The sequence below is a fragment of the Pollicipes pollicipes genome, unplaced genomic scaffold, assembly GCF_011947565.3.
Source record: "Pollicipes pollicipes isolate AB1234 unplaced genomic scaffold, Ppol_2.1 Scaffold_3447;HRSCAF=4054_pilon_pilon_pilon, whole genome shotgun sequence".
Taxonomy (NCBI): Eukaryota; Metazoa; Arthropoda; class Thecostraca; order Pollicipedomorpha; family Pollicipedidae; genus Pollicipes; species Pollicipes pollicipes.
The window spans coordinates 7,699,631-7,723,218 of record NW_023596297.1 but is presented as its reverse complement, the minus strand read 5'-3'; the positions used below and the strand labels follow the sequence as shown (position 1 = coordinate 7,723,218).

The following is a 23,588-nucleotide window of genomic DNA, read 5'->3' as shown; positions in this document are numbered from 1 at the left end:
GTTGTTTCATGAAGCAATGCTATGTATGCCATTTTTAGTTTGGAAAGCACATTCTTTATTTAATGCGTCATCACTGGTCTGTTTGAAAATAACAAAAACAGTACGCAGCCATCTCCAGATGCAATGCTCATGTAAATGTGTGTTGTTCAAAGTACTGGTGTTGCCAGGCGACAAGCCAGGCTGGGACCTTCTGGTCCTGCCAACTGCGGCTGTCGGTGTAGAGTCGGGCTGGGTTGATCGGAACCCGTGGCCGTCGCCGGCGGGCGCCTCCGGGCGCCATGGTGCACACGCGCGGCCAGCCGCGCTTCGCAGACGGCGACCGCGTGCTCTGCTATGAGCCGGACACCACCAAAGCGCAAGTGCTCTATGAAGCGAAGGTGTGTTGGCTGATGTTATGATGATGGGCCTTGGCCAAATTTGCATGCATTCACATGTTGGTATTTGCCATGTGTTCATCAAATGTAACTGTCAGCCCTGTCAATCCTGGTCCCATTAAAAAACTTGTTTTGCTGATTTGTCAGCTCTGCAGTGTTGGCTGCATGTGGATTGCTATTTTGTTGTGCTTTTTTACTGCATACACAAAGGCGCTCTTAGATTTATGTTGTTACCAACGTAGTCGGTGCGCCCGAAAGCCGGAATCGTCATCATCATCAGATTTCTGTTGTTAATTATGTGAAGGTAAAGCATCAAGAGCTTGCAAGTTTAAATGACGATCAATATCAAATGTCCCGTGGATATCGTGCCTGTCTCTGACTAACGATCAAGACGGAAGGGCAGGGTCTCTTGAGCAGGGGTGCCTGCATTAGTAATGTGTGCATCCTCTCTTTTGTGCAAGCGACTATTTAGATGATGCTGTTGCAATTATAAAAGAGCTCTTTCCAGGTTCTGGAAGTTGTTGAAAGGAGGGACAGAAATGGACGGCGATCGGTGGAGTGCCTCGTTCATTTCCAGGTAAGCGAACGTCCCGTTCCGTTTGGCTCAGTTAAGATGCCGCACGAATAAAACAGTGCGTTGTAATGCACACCTTATGTGATATTGATGTTGTCATGATGCTGCCAATGGTCCATTGGCCTTGCTGTACCAGACAGTTGTCATCACTTCCCTGCGCTCCACCTCGGGAGTTCGGCGTTAGTCGTCGGAGGCGTGAATCCACTCTCTGAGACGCCCCACCGCCAGGGCTGGAACTCCGGCTGGGACCGGTACGTCGTGGAGGACCAGATCCTGGAGTACAGCGAGGCCAACCGCAAGCTGCAGCGCGCGCTGGCCGAGAAGTTCCTGCCGCCGGGGTGAGTGCGCTTGCGGCACCGGAGTGCGGGCTGTCCAGTCTGGATAGTTGCCTCACTCATCGCGTACTCCTGCTAGCCGCGCGGCGTGGACACGCGGTGGAGCACTGCACGGGTCGCCAGAAGAAAGATCGGGCTCGCCGAAGTATCATTTTTAAATTAATTCAGTGGAAAATTGGTGATGCCGTTGATGCATATATTTTTCCGCGCTGGCCTCGCGCCTCTTTCTGTCGCAATCGTGTCGGATAGTTCACTACGATGTGCTAACTAGAGCTGAGCATGCGAACTCGTAATGTTCCTCACGTACGTCCGGCGTCCTCACATTCGGATTCGGCGATTACTATAGTGCCAAAAGGAGCGTTCAGATATTTGAAAACATTCGAATGTCTCTTGAAAAGGCACAAACGCTTACAAAAAGCACTCGGCATCGGTTTGATGCTTAATGAACAGCTGCTTATGGCATCCCTGTGCTTAAGTGGATACGATCGAATATGAAGGGTTCATTGACGTCCGGTTCGAGCTCATGAAGTGATCCTGAACCAAACATCCTGATGAATGCAATGCCAGTTCAGCATGCCGTCAAACGGACGTGCCAGCGGCAATCCCCATCGCTCTGTGGCATGCCTGATCGTCGCGTGCGAGGCCAGCTGCTGTTTTGAGCTGATCGTGCGTCCGTGCATAGTTAATCAATGTTCTATGCCTTCACCCCTCAATGCTGCTGGATTGGGAGCTCTACATAATTCGCTGAGCTGGCGGCGGAGGTCGCAGTTGCTCATATTGCAGCTGTGACCATGTCGCGGCGACATAACCATAATCCCACCACCTGTGGTCAAGTCCTTAAGTCCTTAAGGGTCGGTCTGGCTACAGCTCCCCCGCCTCCTTCATCAATTAGAGTTGAGTGATGAACCGCATGGTGCCGGAACGTCGGAGTCAGTTTCTTTTGTCGTGAGAGGAGGACGCTGGACGACCCGGATCTAGCAAGGTATTTTGGGCGCGATTGGATCGCCAGTGGAGCAGTCCCTGCGGTGGAGCAGCCCCTGCGGCCAGTGAGACGCCGTTCTGCAAACTGGGTATTCCCCGATGTTCGTGTAGAGCACTGCCCGCGTCGTTCCTGTGGAACATCGTCAGCATCCCGCCCTCCCGGAATCCTTACTCTGTGTTTTTTGTGGGTGTCGCGGCGTCTCAAGGTGAGGAGACTTGTGAAAATAACGCCCGTCGTATAGATTTCCACCTCACCTGGTCGTTTGGATACTTGACCGGGCGTTGTTGCCTGTCGTCTTCCAGTTGCGCTGTCATACACAACACCGGGTAATACAGAGCGGCACGCGCTGGGGACGTCACGGTGCATTACGAATGCGCATGAATTCAGCCGGTGTTTGTGCGCCCAGAATCAAGAGAAGAAGAAAAGTGAAGAGAATGGCTGTCAAAACACAATCACTTGTGTATAACTGTCGTGGAGGAGAACTGCCAATCAACACACAGCCGGGTGGATGGAAACTGTGCATAACTATAAACCGGGCACTTTGGGCGCAAACGTTAAGTTGGTGTGATCGGAATCTCGGCACAGTTGTGCCACGTACGTGCCAAAATGCTAGGTGGGTTTTAGGCACAAAACTCTGTCTCCGCGGCGCTTGGCTCAGTTGCGAAAGCTGCAAGAAATTGGTATCGGAAATATTTTCCGTTTTCTACAGCTAGCAGAGGTTTGTGTTTTTAAAAACACAGTGTTCAGGCATAATTTAAAGGGAGTGTTCCACATTCATGTGGGCTTTTAAACTGAAACGCTCACGTTGAATACCATTAAATGCAGTTCACAGTCCCGCCTTTTTAAGGCCTAGAAACCTCTAGGTCCTTAGCTTGAAGGCTTGCAGATGTGCAGTATTTTTTTGTGTAGACTTTTTAAAGGTCATTCAAGTATGCGCGATGCCATGGAAACGGCATGCAACGGCTGTCTTCTCACAGGCTGTTTTCTGTTCATGGTGAAAGGACAGCATGGCCGCTCATGCCTCCGTGTTAGCGATGATGCGGCACACATGATCCAAACTTCGGGAGGTTGTCGGATAATATTCACAAGAAGTCGTTCATGAGGTATACAGGGTCTTGGGTCATGGAAGATAGGTCCACGTCACCGTCATCCAGTTTCCCTTTCTAACGCTCTCCTCATTCCCTGCGCACTTGACCTGCAACACCGGACGTGGGCCTGATAACCCGCAGTCTTACTCCGATTTACGGTGCCTGGAGTACGTTAGTCTTGATCCGAGTCCTTGGTCATTGATTGACTCCGGTCTGGGTCCGAGCCCGTGGGGATGATTGACTCCAGTCTGGGTCCGAGTCCGTGGGGATGATTGACTCCAGTCTGGGTCCGAGTCCGAGTCCCGGATGCATTGTTCAGCCCGTGTGCCATCATTTGCTCCTTGGGCCACACAGGACAACATGAGTGTCATGTCAGAATTCGACAGTTTGACAGATAGTCTTGACTGAGAATGGAAGCGACGTGTGTGGTGCATCAATGTGTATTCAACGATGCGTGGGCTTAAGTACCTAACCCCAGCTTAATTCGACCGAACCAAACCTAGTCAAACCCAGTCCAACGCGTGCCTTGACTTCCAAAGCTCCTCCGTCCCAAAATCCGATGCGGGTGGGTCTTTTACTGTCGGCATGTGGGAGACGCTACTAAATGTAACACTAAATTAAATAAATAAACGGAACCAAATAAAAATAGAAATGTGTCTTTTTGTTCATAACTTCCGAATTCCATGATCATGATGGATGAACCCGTTCGCTGGTAGCGCATAATCATAGCGCTTAAAACCGTATCCCTGGAGCCAAATATAGGATGCCAAGATGACGCATGCTATCTATTCACATGAAGACGACCTGCGGATTTCGTACGAATTCACAGATTTCGTGGGAACTCACCAGGAGGCGTCCTTTTCGTTGGTTTCACACGCTATGCAGTCCCGCACGGGGCGTGTGGAATTAAAGAATGTCGGCGAACGCATCATTAAGGAGTCCAGTGACTTAATTAAACATCCGTGGTAAAACATCCATCGGCTGGTGACGATCGATAACGTGTGGGCACCCAAATATACCCAGCACCCAATACAAGCTGGTACTGCCGGCACCGCGTTTTTCGTGCGGCGCGGCGTGACGCTGCACGACAAGGTGAGACTTCAGAGCGAGACATCTCATTCTGAAAGGAGGTGCTAAGTGAAAGCGAGAACAGTATGAGACTTAATAGCAAGTCATCTCATTCTGAAAGGGGTGCAGAATGTAAAGAAGATATCTTTTTTAATTGCCGGCGGCTCCTCATCCATCCGTTATTATTTATTCAGCTTGTCGATGATGACATAAGGGCTGATGTTGCCAGCTGCCCTTGCCACATTCTGCGAGCCGTGCTGTGTTCCTGTTTATGATTTGTTATGTGGTCCAAATGTTTGTGACCGGTGTATTTCTCGCTGGCCATTGCGCGTGATAAAGCACTGAACATCCGTTCACTCGCGAGATCCAACGGCGCACCGTCTTCAAAGAACCCACGCGTGCGCCTTACCAAGGGTGCGAGCACCGGGGGGTAGCGGGACAACTGTCAGAGCGTGCCCTGCGGCCGTGTCTTCAGCGGGCGTAGTTCGGGCGTCACGTGACCGTGTGATCCCAGAGCTGCTGGCTGCTGGCGGCCGGGGGACGGAGGTGCGAGGCCAGGAGGACGGCGATACGAGGTTAGGGAAGTGCGCACTGCCAGCGAACGAGCCGCGCTGCGCGGTGGCACCATCCACATAGGGGGGGGGGGGGCGTCGACCGGTGTAGGTCATACAGCGCCATCCACTTAGCCGGGGCTATGTGGATGGTGCATGTAGCCCCCGGTTTGGTGCCGTCCATGATGGTGCGTGTTTGGTGTCATCCATGCCACTGCTGGCAGGACACATTACAGAAATTCTGGACGGAGGCCGCGCCAGCGCCAGTCGAGATGCAGGGGTATCGGCTTACAATTGGCAGCGGCTGACCGGAACCGACATTGACATCGGGTGTCATACACCCAGTGTCAGCCTACGTGGACTGGTACTGCCCCAGTCACGACACTGCACATTCGCCTGCACTGGGGCTGGAGGGGGTCAGCCTTACGTGAGTCAGTTGGCGCGTGACCTCGCGCGCAACCCGCATCTGACTCAAATAGCAGGAGCTGCTCGCTTGTCATGCTGCTTGGTACGCACGTGTGTTTTTGCGATTTGGAAACCACACACGCCTTGTGCCCAGGCACTGCCCGACGAACGCGCGCGCTTGGATGCCTCCAAGCCTGGTGCATGATTGGCAGTGTGGTAGTTTGATCAGATGTCTGAAATTCCGAGCGCACGCTCCCCCTGACGATGACCCGAAAGGCACTGGCGTCCCGCCGCGCGCCGTACTTCCGCCACGTGAGGAGCAGGCACCCGCAGCATGCGGTCGCGGTCGAATGACGTGATCTCCGCAGTCCGACAGCAGCTGGGCGCTTTTTCGCCGGTGTCGGGCCTGGAGCGAGCCGGGATCCCCGCGGTGTCGTCCAACTTCTGCCGCCCCAGCCAATAACGGCGCGTCTCTGCCGTGCCAGGCGGCTGCGTTATTAGATCCAGCTCGGCACTCTCTCTCGATCGCATCTCGAGCGAACTGCAGGGGTTCGCGCTGCCGCGTACTCCGGAGACGTGGAAGACGCGCGGGAAATGGCGGATGAATAGCTCTTGGGAGGATTCATGTCGCGCGTTGTAGAGCCCCTGCATCATCCAGTCAATCGAAATGGATATGAAGTTCCGGCAAATGAGACTTTTTTAGATAAAGTCCATGGTAGAAGCAAAATTCAACAGATTGCGCTGTAGACTGCATACATGGATAGATGGTAAAATCCTGTGAATTATATGAATTCATGGGGCTAGTGGTGTTCTAATCAGAACATCGCGAAACATTACGCGTATAAGCTTAACCCTGCCAGCCAATTAATTCGAATGATTGATTAAGTCGTCCCAGCTCGTCAGCGAAATGGCACTAGCATGCCATGCACCACCATGACGCAGCCGTCGGCTGTAACAGTACAGGCAGCCGGGGCCGCCGGCGTGGCATGCCCGTACGTCCTGCGTACGGCTCTCCTCATTGCGGCGAAATGCGTACATTTTGGATAGGGTCAGGCGTAGTTAGCCAGTGGTGATTGTCCTCACCATTAGTCCTGCATTCTATTTAGCTAACTAACGGGACGACGGGACGTGCAAGGAAAATGTGTCGGTCTCAGAATTCATTGCGAATTCCGTGAATGACAATAACTACTTAATAAGCCGGGTGTCTTATAAGACTTGAAAAGCAAACAGCAAATGCTTATTCTTGACAACGAACTGAGTGACAACGGAGCTTGACGCATACAACAGAGCAAGAGCGGGCAGAGTGGAAACATGCTCTTCACTCGCTGGTCTAGGATCCACTAATGAGTCGAGCCCTAGAGATGCAGCCTTCACCTGAGCCAAGGCTATCGCCCCTTGCGATGCGCCATAATCACCATTTTCCACGTTTTCATCCCGCCTGATGAGCTTACTGGCAATGATCTTTAAGTTTCCTCACCGATGAGTGCGCCCCAACGCCCGACCATCTCCATGTTTGTGGCTTTAGTGATTTTCTGAGATGGTGGCTTCCTGCTGCGAAACGTTTTGATGGAGGCTCGATTACAACGCATTACTAGAGCGGCAAAAGCTATCAATGTCTGGGAGAGGAATCAGGCAATTACGGCCGGCAGGCAAGCAAGCGCGTGGCGCCATCGTCTCCTGGTCGCGAGATCAAAGGCTCAGTTTCCGCCGCAAGAAGCTGATACCTTGACGCCGTCTGTGGCAAGCTGACACAGGAGCCCTGATTTTTCGCAAGAATACGGCGATGATATGTTACGGTGACGTGGAACTCAAATCTGTGGGCTGGAGTGAGGCTGCACACCCTGCGTGTATGGAATGGGGAATCACGGCCCGCCTCCGTGACAGTTGAACAAATGCTGTTTATGATGCTGGAAATTAAATTATTTGGAATGGGTTTGTTCCTCTCCTGCATTTTGAAATGTGTTTACGCTCCTTCATGAGACGCCCGTTACGTATTGTATGAATTACATTGCCTAATATTGTCATTCATGGGTGCATTAAAAAAAGCTTTCGATGAGATGTGTTATGCAAAAATGCAAAGGAACGCGCCAGAAAGGATGGTGGTCGAATTTTACACTCAGAACGCCGCGTACAGATAAGTGCATTTCGATCGTGTTTGTATTTATGAGACGATCCCTCCCATCGTGCGGCGCGCCGCAGAACGCCGCCAACCGGGGCTGGGGGTCCTCCCGTGACACCGGCCGGGTGGGCTGGAACTGGTGGGGGCGGCGTCGGCGTCGGCGCATGGAGCGGAGACGGGGGGGGGGGGTGGGGGGGGGTCGCATGGAGTGGCGGGGACGGGCCGACTGAGGCCAGGCTCCGCTGTCAGCCTGGTAACGGGACGGAGGTGACGGCCCTAGCCTGGCTGTTGATAACATGCGCATACCCCGCCACCAGCTGGTGTAGGCTCTTGGTGTACGTGATCGCACAGTTTGCTGACTGACTATGAGGACTGGCAGATACGGCGTCATGCTGCCAAGCGTCGAATACGGTAGTGGGTCGAAATGCATTTTTTTAATGTGACATTGAATCATTTCTCTGTGTTCTTGTCTGCATTCTGACGGCTGCGGCAAAGTGCTTCTCAAAGAATGGATGTCTATATGGGCCAGATCGCGGCTCAGCTCTTTCAACCTGTCTCAAATAGTTGTTTTGTTGCTCAGTTTCAATCGAACTGCACACAGACGAGCGCGTGGTTCGCGACCATATAGATCTTTGGCTGGCGATTGGATGGTGCAGATTAGGCGACCGATCAGCCAGCGCCGGGGAGACTGGCCTGAACGTTCACTGGGACCCGGTGTTATCGATACATGCGGCGCACTGCCGCCTGGAGATCTCTCAACCGGGGATGCCGGGGGTGTACTGGTTAACGCGTCTGCATTAACACCTGCGCGTCTGGGAAACCAGAGGTGCGGGGTTCGATTCCCCGCGGTGCCCGCCCTTCCTGCCAGGGCGAGAGGCAGGCGACGCCATATAGCCTCAGCAGCTGAGTGCGTCGTAAAGCCACAATGACGCAAATCTCCCAACCGCCCGTATCCACCTGCGTCCCCATATTGTTTTGGCCGCTACTCGGGGAGCATGAACCTTTCGTCTGCCTCAGACTGGCTTGGCCAGTAATGCCGTCTCCACCGCAACACCTCTCCCCCGGCCACGCCGTCACCCTGAGCGTCTGGAGGCGGCCCATATCAAACTGAGACGAGGCGAGTGCGCTGCGCACCCAGCGGTCGGTCCGTGTGTGTGACCCGGCTCGGTCGTGTCCGGCAGCGTGATAGACCGGCGTCGGTACAGCGCGGCCGACAGCCAGCGCTCCTCGAGCGTGGGCGCCGCCTCGACGGCCGCCAGCGAGCCGGACAGCGGCGACGAGCCAGAGCCGGAAGCGCCGCCCAGCGCCGTGCACATCGAACTGCCGGCGCCGCTCCGCCGGCGTCTCGATGACGACTACTACTACGTCAACAAGTACCACAAGGTGAGGCCGGCGCCGCAGTGCGTGGGCTGCCACAGGGCGGGGGCGGTAGCACAAGGTGGAGCACCCCACACGATACGGTCGGGCCCGCATGGTGGGCTGTGGTCAGGGTGGGGTGGCAGCACAAGGTGGAGCACCCACACGGTACGGTCGGGTCCGCAGGGTGGGCTGTGGGCAGGGGCGGGGGTTGGCAGCACAAGGTGGAGCACCACAAGTTCCATATGAGGTTTGGTCGGTTCTGTAAAGTGATGTCGGAACTAAATGGTCGTGTTATGACTGCAGGAAGACTAGTGGGACGATAAAGTGCGTCCAGTTTGCACAAGTTGGGCTGTGACCACAAGGGGAAGCGGATAGGCAGGAGCAGCGGTACATGGAGTTAGGCAAGGTGCTCCCAGTACCGGAAAGTAATACCGGGATCACAAGGTGCGGCCACAACTGCGATCTAGATTAATAATGTCTGCTTGCTTTAGTTGATTGATACCTTGGGCGCCATATGGCCAGGGCAGGGGGTGCGCCGTAAAGCCCAAATCATCACCATCATTCTTAAAGTCATGGCTTCCACGACATACGGTCCCGACAGCACCATACGTGTAATGGGCTGTTCACAACGGCGGTTCATTAGAGGACGTCTGACGCGCGTCGGGAGCTGGCAACGTCATGGCAGAAGTGCGACGTCTAACGCATACCCGAGGGTGCTCAACTTAGGTCTAAGGGACTTGTTTGTCGCAGTGCAAGCCTGGCGAAGGCCCACATGTCCGCCTAAAGCATCTGGAATATTCATGTTTACAAGATATCTGCAATCGATAGACTGTCGCAAATCATCTACAAATATCAAGCAAATATGACAACAAGGCTGCTTCTTGGACGAGCATGCAACCAAAATTACTCGGGACTTATCCTCTGTAAAAGAATGTCCAGTTTGGCCAGACTGGAGATGGAAGAAGGCAGCATTACCTGCAGGCAGTGACGACATCGTGTCAGTAAGCATGACGTATTCAGCAAATGTATGATGCAGGCGCCTGAATGGCGGATAATCTTGGGCTTCGTACGCACGTCCGACGCCCGTAAAAAAAACACCAGGGCGAATAGACCGTAAAAGCATGCGGAGATCTTGTTTACATTTTTGATAGGGCCGGGGCCGCGTCGTCTGCTGCGGGACCTTGCCTGCGAAAGAAGTCGCTTGATGTGTGCAACGGAGTAGTTGGCCGACAGCGAGGTCTGTCTGCGGCACAGCTATGTTTGAGTTGGGAGCCGACGAACTATCGCTGCAACTCAGACGGATGAAACTTTTTCGAACTGTGGTGCTACGTCGGTTTAGTTTACGACACATCCAGCATTTCTTAACTTGTCTGTCTGACGGTTTGCCTGTCAAAGCGAAACGAAGCTTGATTTCAACCGCCAAAGCGCCCACACAGGGCAGAAATGGTCTGCGCTACCAGTATGCTTCCGGGGGGGGGGGGGGGGGGGGGGAACGGATAGACGCGGCAAAAAACTGCCCAAAGATTCTACCCGATACCCTGACAGCAGCCTTCGTCGTGGAGGCAGCGAAACCGGTTTGTCTACCCGTCACAACCGAACACGGGTAGAACACGGCCTTCACCTCCGAACTGCCGGGACGTAGGCGGCGGCACATTTCGGCCTCTGGCTACGTGCACATGTGCAGACCGCTCAAATGGAAGCCGTGTAACCCTAGTGTGCTTTTGGCTGTAGGGAAACGGCGAGAAAGCTGCACCTTTGCATACTGCAGCCGTTTTCTGTCACAGAGATGGATGCTGTCGTCTGAGCGTGGCGTTTTGGGAGATGAGGTTACCTCGCACGGCTCATAACCTTTATGAAATCCGTAAGCTCTGGTTCCGATTCCGCCGTAAGGCCCATGACCTCTGGCGCCGTCTGGTGCGGGAAGCAGAAACCGATTCCCGGGAATACATTTTGGAAACCGGGCATACGTCTACGGGTGGGCTCTAAGGAAATGAAAGTAGCAGGCAACCGTGGGGCGAAATACCAAGGACGTTCATAACACTGTTCATGGTCAGGACCATGAAAACTGTTACGCCTCGCGCGTTCCCATAATATATACCACTGGTCGCCTGATATTTTAGTTTGGTCAGGAGGCCTTCGTAAACTGAGTGCCGGCTTTTCTCAGCGGAAGAACTGGAGTATTTGGTGGCTGTGTGATCATGACGCTCCATTCGAGCGCTCATGGTGACGAGGTCTTATATGGTGACCGAATTTATGTGGTTTTTGTAACGCCGGTTGGTATGTATTATTGCCGATCTGTTCAGCAAGTGTACCCCAGACTTGCGTAAGCCAGGTGAGCTTCACGCACGTGCACGGACTTTTCGGTGTCTGGCAGCCTTCCATGACCTCTGTCTGGAGAGTGACCTTGCCTGACCCGTCGCCAGCTGCTGCCGCTCCCCTGCCCGACGACAGTGGTGGCCGTTCTGGAGGCGTACGTGCACCACTGGCAGCAGACGGGCCGCCGCCACCCGCCGCACGCGGCTCGCTCCAAGGCCAAGGACACGTGGTGGGAGGCGGCCGTGTGCAGGTACGGACGCTCCACACGATTCAAGCATCCCAGACAACAGAGACTTGAGGGATTTCGGCGGTTTTGCTACGCGTGGGCCTGCCGTCTGCCACGACCATTTTCTAGTGTCGCGCGCTCGTCGGCCGGCTGTGATGAGGACGCGGAAACGCAGCTGGCGATGCGGTTGGAACTCGCGACCTCTAGATCGCAAGTTGACACCCTGAGCTGCCTGTGTGTGTGTGTGTGGGGGGGGGGGGTGGGTGTGGGGGGGGGTGTGTGTGTGGTTGAGTGAGTGAGTGAGTGAGTGAGTGAGTGAGTGAGTGAGTGAGTGATTGAGTGTGTGCGTGCGTGCGTGGGTGCGTGCGTGGGTGCGTGCGTGCGTGTCATTTCCCTAGCCCATTATTGCGGCAAACAGGTGGATCGCATGGCTGCGTAGCTGACCAATCGCCCGACATGCCTCTGTGCTGCCCTCTACGGGTGTCAGCTCTCGCCCAAAGGAACGATGGCCTTTCTGCCGATGACTCCACTAATATACCCGCGGGAGCTCCGCGAAAACCTGGGCAATAGCCCCGCTCTCATGTTGATGAAAAAAGTTGGTGGCTCCTGGTATCCAGGCCTGCAGTGCTAATTAAAATAGTTCATTTTGACCGCAGCGAAGGCGTCGCATGCGGCATTTATTTTGGGCAGTGGCGCACCGTATCATGGTCGTGCCGGAGGTGGCGGTTACGAGATTACGGACGGAGGACCTCGCACTGCATGGTGTCACGTGGGTCGGCGCGCTTCCTCCGCGTTTGCCCCTGCCCCCCCCTCCCCCCCCCCCATCAGTTGGGACGCGTGGAGCTGAACTGTGGAGGTTAACCCGGTGGACCCTGTAGCTGGTGCGGTCCTGCGGCAGTGCCGAGTCTGGCTGGGAAGACCCGCCGACGAGGTTAACCCGGCAGACCCTGTAGCTGGTGCAGTCCTGCGGCACTGCCGAGTCTGGCTGGGAAGACCCGCCGACGAGGTTAACCCGGCAGACTCTGTAGCTGGCGCGGTCCTGCGGCACTGCCGAGTCTGGCTGGGAAGACCCGCCGACGATGGTCGAGTCTCCGGTGGCCGCCAGCATGCTAACGCCCTCACGTCCCGCCACGGCGACCGCTAGGCTGCATCGGCCGCGAACGCTCATTAGGGACATCCCCCACTCATAAGGGGCATTCCCCAATTGTTAGTAAGCGGGACATGCCTCCCTTGACTGAAGAATTTATTCCGAGTGGGTTGTACCAGCGACTTGATATTCTCAGGGTCCCAAAGAAGTGCCAGGGCTATTTTATGTCAAAATATGGCTGACCAAATTCATCTAAATCATACTAAACTTGTCATTTTTGCTATCGAAGGTACAAAATCGGGGTGTTTTAAGGGATCCGCTATGATTTGTAGCAAGGGGTTTAACCACGTTGCATGAGGCGGAGAGTGGTCAAGCCAGGTCACCGTTACCTCATGCTGGCTCAGTATGTGGCAGTAATGTGCCTATAAGTTCAAAGTTCTTATGTTAAGCTAATGATCTTCAATATGCTGGCATATGGGCACTGGTTGACGACGCTGCAGCGCTGAGCAGCGATATCATTGACATGCTCAATATTCCGAGCTGTGCTCGTCCTCAAGAGTGAGGATGAGCACAGCATACATCCCTTGATGGTAGAGCACGGCTTGAAATGTTAATTACCGACAATAGTAGCGTTAGTTAGCACTACGACGTCATTGAACTGGTACCTCTCGGCATACTGAAGATCGCGGACTCAACATAAGCACCTTAAACACAATGAGCTCGTCAGTGGTCTAGTACTTACGTCAGTGTAGGTTGTGATGGAATTGGGTCTCTGGACACTGTTTCCAGGTTTCTGACGTCGTCACACCCACAAACATAGTTTTGGACACATTTACAGCAAGTGCCAATTGACCCATGACCTGCAGGTGTGACCTGACCAACGTAAGGTGTGACATGACCCAAAACTCCGGGAATACTGTCTAATACCTTCACTGACTCGGAGGTCATCAAAGCTGATGGTTCATAGGTCGCAGATCCTGGGCGACTGACCGCGGTCTGGACAGCCAAGATCGGTCCCATGGGGCAAGGACAGGTAGCGGGGAGGGGAAGTCACGCCCCGCCGGATAGGTGGGAGGGATTCAGGAGGCTGGGCGGCGCGAAATGCGTGGCCACATACGGCTTCCATCCGAAACCACAGCAGCGCTATTCAACATCCAGGTCATCACGGTCCTGTAGAATTACCGGAAGCTGAAAAAACGGGCGTTCGTTAGGAGGTCGTGACGGGGTGCCGGCAGCGCTGCAGTCTCACTTGGCAACGGTGAAACCAGGGGCGCGGGATGGCGTGACCCGCGGTATGCGCTGGTCTTGCCGGGGCGGGAAGCGGTCGACGCCGTCGTAAATCCGTTGTTATAGCCATGACAAGGAAGTAGCCTTTGATGTTGTTTCGCTGGCGCTAATGATCAACATTACACCGATTGGTTGCCGTCTACCATTCGCCATCCGATAACCCTACTGGAACGATTCATGCATGCCGTACGTTAGTCCATGACTGTTGTCATAGCGACAATAATTTCATTGTTGAGGCTGAAAAAAAGCATTGCCACAGTAGCACTTTCTTTGCATGCACCTTGCGTATTACAAGATTTCATGCTGAAAAAGCTATCACTCGGCATACCACGAGGTACTGATGAATCGATGATATCAAGCAGATGATGCCGACGCTAGAACTTGCTCCAGCGCTTTGGATCTACCGTGCGTCATTCGAAGGTCGTGTCTTGAATGGATCTGGGCTCACGGCCCTCGGTGTCGTCCGATTGCTCTGGCGCGGCGTGGCCCCGGCGGCTGTCCGGTTCCGCGATATCGTCTTGTGTGAGAGCTCCGCCGTGAGACTGCACAAGAATACGTCGACGAGTACTACACTCGACAAGAATACGACGTGACACTCCCGCCTACGTTCCTCATAAGACTGTGATGGGTCCTCGTCGAGTTCGCTCAAGTGCGTCACTGCATCGTATGCGAGCTGCTGCGCACTGCGTAGGGGGCACTGTCGTGATTGCAGCCAGAAATTTCCACCATATGCGGTCTCCTGTGTTCGGGACAGCCCTGTTTTTACTGAAGTTTTGGCGTGTAGGCAGAACTTCGCCTGATCAGTAAGACGAATACAAAAAAGACATCTGGCTGGACATCTTTGGCGTGTCCAGTTCGCGGGTCAGAGGCAGTGTGTGGAAGCCCGGCGGGACTGGCAGCGATCTGAAATTTGCCATACCTTCGAGCGAAAGCCTAGCTCGGCTCAGGTTAAAAGGTGAAGGTCATTGCCGTCGTGGTTCATGACATACTGGTGAGCTAACTCTAATGGGTTTTACTGCCTGTGCCATTTGGTGTATGACTCCGCTGTTACGTATGACGCACTAACTGGGGCAGAATGCTTTGCCGGTCAAGGCACGTGCAATCGGGTATCCAGAAGTTTATCTGTCGCCACTGCACACTGTGGTGCTTCGGGCTAAAATGTGGCCTAAACGTCAATTCCTGACATGTTGGAAAGCGTCTGCTTCTGTTTTTTATCGCCGAATCGATCAGACAACGTGAAATCACCCACGGAACTCACCTGATCCCCTTTGCATTTGTTTCACATATGTGTGGAGCCGGAACTTATTTATTGTTATGCGGCGCCTTCATTCTGCGATAAATTGACAGAATGTTTGTCGCATGTTCTTTGGGAATAAATATAAAAAGATCCAAAAATATTGGTATCAAAAGTATAGCCAGATTGTGCTTTATCAATTAATGATAGAGATATTGTTCCAAACATCATCTAAGTTAGAAATAATGCGTGATATTACAACGCCTGCATGACACTAGAACACGTGGCTGTGCCAATGCCCACTTTTAAATGTGTTCTAAGCGCTCACTTATGTTTCAGTAACAATTTCCAACAATCATGGCGGCAGAACTCGTCCAAAAATAATGAAGGTTTTAGTAATCCCGGATCCCGCCGGCCGCCCGACCGGCCCGGCCACCGTACGGCGCGGCGCCTGGCCGGCAGCCAACCCGGTTTGCCTGGCTGACCGGGGGAATGGGCTGACATTTGACACGTTCTGGGACGAACGATGCGGTGGTCGCACTTACTTTCAACAGAGGATGAGGAGGGGTTCAGGTTAAGTGCTTGGTCAAGCGTCAGCCATCGGACGCGTTCCGAGTGACTGAGGGAGACGGTCGGCTCATTGCTGCATCCGCGTGCGGGTGAGGTTCGTTCTCTGACCATCAAGCGGCAGCATGGAAGCGTGACGTGGCAAGGCAGCCGTCTTTGACGCAATAGTGAAAGGAGGCCTTCTTTCAAAGCAAGATGCTGATGATGATGATTTGGGATTTTGGGCGCATCGACTGCTGTAGGTTTTCAAAGCGAGAGAAGAACAGCAAGCTGCGAGCAGTTGAGCTGGGAGTAAGCCTAGCAAAGATGAAATATGACGTCGAGCTAGCGGACGAATATGGGGAAGAGCTACATCGCGCCTTATCTAACTCTGTTCGAGCCACGTAAGACAGGGGGAACAAATATGGGCGTCGCGAGACCAGAGTGTTGGCTAAAACGTGTCGTTTTTACGTGTGACGTGATATCGATTCTCGGGGATCAGGAGCCCACCGGCTCAGCTGATGACGGACGGCAGTCGCTGAGTTCAGGCAGACGCCCCATAATGCCCTGTGCCGAGCTGAGCGAAAGAACCAAGCGACGGGCCTCAAAACTTATGTCAAGAGACCACGACGCTCAAGAGCTCGTAAATGCGGCTAGACGGTGGGCGCGTACCGAGGGAACAGCCGATCTGTCCGATGTCCTGAGAGACACCATGGCATCACCTGGCAAGTTAAAGAAGATACGGCGTGCGCGGAGTAAATCCGCCCACCGTCAACCAGCTGCATTCGCGTCACCTGACAAATCCTTGGCTATGTGTGTGGAGCCAGTGACTTGACCGTGCATGGGTTCAGTGTGGTGCTGTGGCCAGTGACTTGGCTGCGCGTGGGTTCAGTGTGGTGCTGCGGCCAGTGACTTGACTGTGCATGGGTTCAGTGTGGTGCTGTGGCCAGTGACTTGGCTGCGCGTGGGTTCAGTGTGGTGCTGCGGCCAGTGACTTGACTGTGCATGGGTTCAATGTGGTGCGGAACACAGCTCATGACGTATGGAGGCAATGTATCTTTCCTGCGTACAACGAAGTGCGATCAGCAAAACACGACTGTTACCCACCGGCCACAACGACCGTGACACCAGTGCCCAAGTTACCCCGCAAGCACGATCTCCCTTGCTTGAAACGCTTGAACTGTTGAATTCCAGGGCATGTGGAGAAAGGTGTGGTATGGAAGCCAGCTAAATGGTTTTGTTTTGCTGTCATGAATTGTGATATTGTTGTTGACCCCTCTTGTCAACAAAACTGGTCGTGAGCGAGCGAATCGCAAAGTGGTTCGCAAACCGAGCTCTTTTGTAAATGTATCCACGCTAAAGAAATTGGCGTATGCGATTTTCTGTCCACTCTGAAACACTAAGCCGACGCGTCGTTTGGAAAATAGGTCCAAAGCCGGTCAGAACCTTGGAAGTCGCTGGGTGTGTGAAGATACACGGAATTATAGGAGAGAACAACGCGTAAAAGTTGATGGTGATGCGTGAAAAATACACTTTTATTTGACCTGATGTAGATGGCACTGACCAAGGGTCGCCAAATCTGCTCTCAAGGGCTTTTAGCGGTGTCCGCCCACGCTACAAATCGTATATTTATGGCTTTGATTGCTTTTGGTTTATGTTTTGCGCATCGGGGCCGTCCAGTGCGTGTTGAACGAGAACTTCTGGCATTCCCAGGGCGGACATGTGTGCGCAGTTGGATGAAATGAACACTGTTTTTGTGATGTGTTGTCTGCGCTCGTCCGACAACTCGGACGAGTGTCCTTTAGAAAACGGCAAGTGTGTACTGGCAATGCGTAACTGGGTGGCGCGCCGGAAATTGTCATTCGAAGAAGTTTCAGCGTACATGTCACACGCGTATCCATCTTCGGATCGGAGCACGTGCTTTCGAGTCCCTCACATTGTGTGCGCACGTCACCAACATCTTGATCGCAACTGTTGGCTGCTTTTCCGACACATAAGGACGTCATGTTAGGACTGGTAACGTCGTCAGCGGCGTCAAACAAAACTTGCACGCGGCGCTTGTCTGCCACGGCACTCGGCCGAACGCGCGGTGTCTGTCACGGCGCGCGGGGATCTTGCCCCTCAGCAGGCACGCCCTGTTGCAGCGTGAACCTGTGCAAGGAGGCTGTGGACGGCCTGCGCATCACGTTCGACCACGTGGTGGGCTCACAGCTGCTGTACGCCAGCGAGCGGGAGCAGCACGGCCGCTGGCTGGCGCCGGGGGGCGCGGCGCCGGAGGAGCGCGCCAGGCACGCCTCGGTCCGCTCGGACCGCACTGGTGAGCGGCGCGGCGCGACACCGCCGGTCGGGCGGCGCTCCACAGCGGCGTCAGCCGGCGCCTGCCGGGCTGCGCTGACGCCGGCGAGGGAGAGAGGATTCTGCCCTGGGCTGCCCATGCTGGGGTGGAGTCAGAGGTTGTATGGTGCGGGGTAGGTTCAGGGCGTAGAGCGTCAGGTCCTTAAAGGGAGGAGGAGGAGGGGCCTGACGCTGTTGGTGTGGATTGTCAGGTCCTAGAACTAAGCCCCCTCCCTCCCCCTGCGGACTGGGTGGGGAGTCGGGGCTGTGTGCGTCCGATCATGGATGTGGTTCCGCGCCGCTCGTGTGGTGGGATCAGGGAGGGCACACTTCAAGCCGTGCTTCGCCAGTGCTGCTGACCTGAGCGGCGCCGTGGACGAGCCGGCCGCCGCTCCACACCGTCCCGGTCGGCGCTGACCTGAGGGTGCCGCGGCGAGCTGGGCGCCGCTCCACACCGTCCCGGTCGGCGCTGACCTGAGGGTGCCGCGGCGAGCTGGGCGCCGCGCCGCGCCGTCCCGGTCGGCGCTGACCTGAGGGCGCCGCGGCGAGCTGGGCGCCGCGCCGCGCCGTCCCGGTCGGCGCTGACCTGAGGGGCGCCGCGGCGAGCTGGGCGCCGCTCCACACCGTCCCGGTCGGCGCTGACCTGAGGGTGCCGCGGCGAGCTGGGCGCCGCGCCGCGCCGTCCCGGTCGGCGCTGACCTGAGGGCGCCGCGGCGAGCCGGCCGCCGCGCCGCACCGTCCCGGTCAGCGCTGACCTTCTGAGGGTGCCGCGGCGAGCCGGCCGCTGCGCCACGTCGTCCTGGTCGGCGCTGACCTGAGCGGTACCGCGGGCGAGCCGGCCGCCGCGTCACGCCGTCCCGGTCGGCGCTGACCTGAGCGGCGCCGCGGGCGAGCCGGCCGCCGCGCCGCACCGTCCCGGTCAGCGCTGACCTTCCGAGGGTGCCGCGGCGAGCCGGCCGGCGCGCCACGCCGTTCCGGTCGGCGCTGACCTTCTGACGGCGCCGCGCCCCGTCCACAGACGAGTCGGCGTCGCGCATGACTCTGCGGTCGCGCCGCCACCCGCGCCACGACTCCGAGTCGGCGGACTGCGCCGCCAGCTCGGATGACGAGCAGCCGGACTGTAAGCGCAGGTACGTCGGCTGGGGTGGGCCCGGGCAGGTCCAGACGGCTCGCTGGCAGCGGCTGCTGGTCAGCCGTGGTCGTTCTGTGCGAGATTTCGGCTCCCTGCCGTTTAACACTTGTCACTTCGATGAGTCGAGACAAAACTCTGCATGTAAGGGATTTGAAGTCGACTCATAATGGGGGAACTGTTACGCTGGATGGCGCAGGGTGCGGGCACAGGAACGCTGCAGCCCAATGGTGGGCAAGTTGATAGTTCATTTGGTTCAGCTGGTAATGCGAATCACTGATCTCTGATGAAAGCATGCCACAACCAGACTTATGCTACCCTTCTATGCATGCTGCACAGAAGTGAGCACCATGCATTTGGTTTCACAATTAAGTCCTTACGATAACGCATGTCAAGGCGTTCAAGAACAACGGCCTAGATTGCGACAGTTACCATGCAGGTGACAATTTTCCTCCAGCCCGTTTGTTGGACACAAACTCGGATGGATCTCCCTCGCGCCATGCCATGGTGTCACAAGCCTGTGCTGAACTCACCTGGTCGTTTCTCACCTGAACTGTATGTACGGATCGTGTTTTGCAAGTTACTTTACGCTCGCATCAGATCTGACCTTGTTCGCTCTATTTGCTACGATGTATTATGAACAGAAATTTTCACTGCACGCAAGCTCAGCATCACGAAGCGCGGCAACCACACCTCTTCGTTGGAGGCGTTTTATCGTGCTGCACAAGAGCACTCCGGCGCACCGCCCTGGAGCGGCTGCGGGGCCGCACAGCGTGCGCTGGGCGCTGTGCCGTGACCGTGCTGGCGCGCCCGGCAGGCTTCTCAGCTCGGAGTCCAGCACTACGGACCGCGCCGCCTGGTCGCTGCTGCCACCTAGCGAGCTGAACCGGAACCCGCCGCTGCCGTGCTGCGTGTACGGCCCCACTCACCTGCTGCGGCTGCTCGGTTAGTCAGCGGTGACGGGCCGGGTGACCGGGTGACCAGGCAGAGGGCTGGCGTTTCTGCTGGTAAAGTGCGCGGTTGTACTTGGTACTAGTGCTGGAAACGCGCATGGTGGTCAACCATAGGCACTCACAGTTTGCCATGCAATGCAAATCCTCCCACCCTTGCCAGTGTGTCACTTGTATGCGGTCGAGCGCGCTGTAGGTGTTCGTCGTCTGGATGACATCACCAGGGGTGTGTGCCCGCGGCGCGGCGCCGCTGAGCGCCGCCGGCCGTACCTAGTAAGGTCCGCAGTTGGTGCGCGGCGCCAGCTGACTGGCCTAGTTCGATGACCAACTGGCTGACTGGCTGTCTGGCACCCGTAGCGCTGCTGCCCGAGATCCTGCTGCACATGCACATGTCGGAGCGCAAGCTGAACCTGGTGGTGCACCACGTCACGCTGCTGCTGGCCTTCCTGCAGGAGAACGCCGAGCAGCTGTTCCCGAAGTCTCGGTATCGGTAGCAGCGGCCGGCACGCGGCGCCACGTACCGTGGTAGGAGCCGGGGACGGCTGCCTCCCATGTGGCGCCTCTGAGGCCAGTAGTAATGGTGGACTTCGAGCCAGGGAGAATGTGCGTCATGTGCTGTCGTGCTAAGAAATTATTCGCGTGGTCCATGCTCGTAGGCTTTTTCTCTCTGCGCGATGTCCAACGACGCCAAGCGGACGGAGCGAGCAGTGTAGCACGCCGGGTCCGGATGGCTGCCCTGGGTCACACAGGTGGCGCCAGTGCGCCTCCGTACAGGGACGCCACGTGTGGTTGTATTGGTTCAGTGGGCGACCGAGGAGAGCCGACTCGTATTAAGAGCACGCTCCGCAGGGGGTGCTCAGATTCGGTTTGTCCGAGACATAACGTGCAGCGGGCTTCTCATACTGCGTCACTGTGACTACAAAAGTTGCACCCAAGCAACTTCCCATAAAAACACGTTTGAACATCTTTGATGCATGGACCGTTCTGTACGAGAGAACTGAGTGACGAGCAATGGCATGGCACTCAACGATGTTGAGTTTTCATGAAATGGCTCACAATTGAATGTACATACGTTTGTGCGGATTGCACAGGACAGCGTATGAAGCGTCCGTGGCCGATTTGATAGTCCCTTAAAACAGCTTGTGACGGCCAAGAATGACTTACGTGATGTTCGCGAAGCACATAACTGTATGATCTAGAGCAAATGAGCAGGGACCTGATGATGTAAATGTTTGTGTTATGTCATAATGTGAAAAGAACTTAGTCACATGTTTTAAGTAGGATTGTCGAAAAAGAAGTGTCGCGGAAATTTCTTCGGACTTCAACAGTACCATAACGTGCTGCTGAAGTAGCAGCCGGCTGTTCCACCCGTGCTTCCCGGATGGCGCATTCGCAAATACATGTTGCAAGAGTGTGACCCGGCGGTGTGTACGAGCCACCGGGTTAGGAGTACTAGAACGTGTGGTACAGACATATTGGCGTTCAGCTGATATGAAACTTTCGGGTAGAGCGGACTTGGAGTTATGTTAATTTAATGCAAGCGAGGCGCTTTTAGCCTCTGGTTTGGGTATTGTGGTCGTTGTGCCGAGATTGAGTGACCTTCAATTTACCAGGGGGTTAAATTAAGTTGAAGTCGGCTGAACAGTGGTGTCACAGTATGACGCCGCTTTGCATATTTTGGTTTGCATTCTGCCTCCTGTTATGCTGGAGGTAAATTATGTCTGGTAACGATTTCGTAGGAATGCAAACTGTCATGCAGGTAATGTCAAGCTTCAACTTTTTGGAACAGAACACACCCATTGAAATAGGCACTAGGCACGATCGGTGTTTTGGAAAGTCATGTCTGTCACCAGACTCGAGTGAGCGTAAGTTCGCGGCTGGGGCGGTCCGTGGCTTCGCTCAAGCCTGGCAAACTCAGTCAATAAATTGATGAACATGCAATGTGCTCTTGGCTGATGGAATAGAAGCGTTTCAAAAACAACCACGTTTTGGGTGCATGCTATCGCGGCAAAGTAGTCAATGCACTCGGTCCATTATGCATACATTGACAACGAGTTTCCTGCCTCTGCTCCGGTCGTGGGAGTTCGGCGTCAGTAGTTTCAGCGCCCCATAAGGGGCCATCCTCGGCCCCATCACGGCTTAAGGTGGAACGTGACTGACCGGCTGCATACGTCAGTCCACATGCTTTGTATTGGTCAGTCCCGCCACCATTCCTCTTCCATCACGTTGTGTTATTTTCGTGCCAGTGTGACGGCGGGAGCTCGAGTTGTATAATCTATATTGACCCGAGTTGCGCAACTTAAATGCAATTGTGAAATTCTCGAACGCCGTGGTAGCCGAATGCACGAGGACATACTTTGCTTGCGATGCACTGTTGCAGAAAATCATGGTTCATGTTGAAAACTGCGTGAAGCAACGACCAGTGGCTACAAAGGTATCACTTTACTAAGTGTGCTGACCGTGAGGAGCCGGGCTGAGTTAATTAATTAGGATATTTGTACGGTGCCCTAGCCAGGATCGCCCTGTAACTTCACCTATAAAAACGCACCTTAGTGCATTGTAACAACGCTGTTAGTTTTAACACTTCCAACGGTGATGAAAACGAGCGCATCTTATTACCTGACCACGCTGCAAATGACCGTCAACTGTGCCAACCACGTATGCTAAGGTGTACTATATATATTATATATATATATATATATATATATTTATACAGGGGCGTAGCTAGGTGTAGCTAGGTGAAAAGGCATCACGCCTATTTTTAGCTTTCCATCAGAAGCCATCCATGTTTAAAGGGGGTTGACCCCCCCCCCCCCCGTTGGTTTTGCCCCTGGAGAGGCACGCATTCGCACCATAAAGCATGGTCGTACAAGACCATATGTTCCACTAAAAGGTTCCTTCACCAGCATGAAATCAACGATTTGCGGGTAGCGACGAACGGTCTGTATTATGTTCAACTTGCCCCATTGTCCCTCGTGTATTTCGCTGTCTTCTCTCCATCACACACTTACGTGCATGATATTCTACTAAGGTCAGGTCAAGGCCCTGGATCTTAATCGAACGGCATGCACAGGTCTGATGATAGCCGCGGCGCAGCAGCGGACAGCAGCATATGAGCTGAAACCGCTCCGGGGAAACTCCAGGATGCGCCATTGGCGGACGGGCGCTGTGTTACAGTGACATACTGCTAGAAGCGCTCCACCACGGCTGTGCCGCGGCCACCAGCTGGTTGCCAACCGAATGCACATGCTGCGGGCTCGTGCTAGCGACCTTATCAGTTGGCACGAACGATGATGTCTTGCGAGAAACGCCCGTGAAAGTAAGCGATAGGATGGAGCTGAAGTGTATCGCCTACGTGGAGCAAGTGTGGTGACGGTTCATTTCGACGCCGGTGGGGCTGTGGCCTGCGTCACCAGAACCGTCCACGTCGCTGAAGAAGACCCGCTGGCTGTAACACCAGAGCTCGAGGAAATGAAGGAGCGAAACGGCACGGGACGGTCATGATAGTCCCTGGTTCATGAATTCCTATTCTGGGATTTTCCATTTGGGACAGGTTAGGTGGCTTGGGTTATGCAAATGTGGTCAATACTAGCTGCTCTTTGTGTCTAGTGTCATATGTCACTC

General features: G+C 54.9%; 1 protein-coding gene across 1 annotated transcript; it reads left to right on the top strand.

The window, feature by feature from the left end:
• The first annotated feature begins 446 nt into the window (after positions 1-446).
• On the top strand, positions 447-21,381 carry LOC119091565 (putative male-specific lethal-3 protein-like 2). Its single transcript, XM_037214376.1, has 9 exons — positions 447-467; positions 883-951; positions 1,177-1,286; positions 8,678-8,879; positions 11,279-11,421; positions 17,696-17,868; positions 18,904-19,015; positions 19,832-19,959; positions 20,322-21,381. Exons 1-9 carry the CDS (start codon positions 447-449, stop codon positions 20,456-20,458), a joined length of 1,095 nt encoding a protein of 364 aa, XP_037070271.1. The 3' UTR covers positions 20,459-21,381.
• Positions 21,382-23,588: the final 2,207 nt, after the last annotated feature.

Excerpts from the sequence above, each read along its gene's own strand:
- LOC119091565 (XM_037214376.1), top strand. The coding sequence starts at position 447 with ATGTGTTCATCAAATGTAACT. Across the intron at positions 468-882 it reads TGTGTTCATCAAATGTAACT|GTTCTGGAAGTTGTTGAAAG; the intron begins GTCAGCCCTGTC and ends AGCTCTTTCCAG. Across the intron at positions 19,016-19,831 it reads CAGCCGGACTGTAAGCGCAG|GCTTCTCAGCTCGGAGTCCA; the intron begins GTACGTCGGCTG and ends CGCGCCCGGCAG.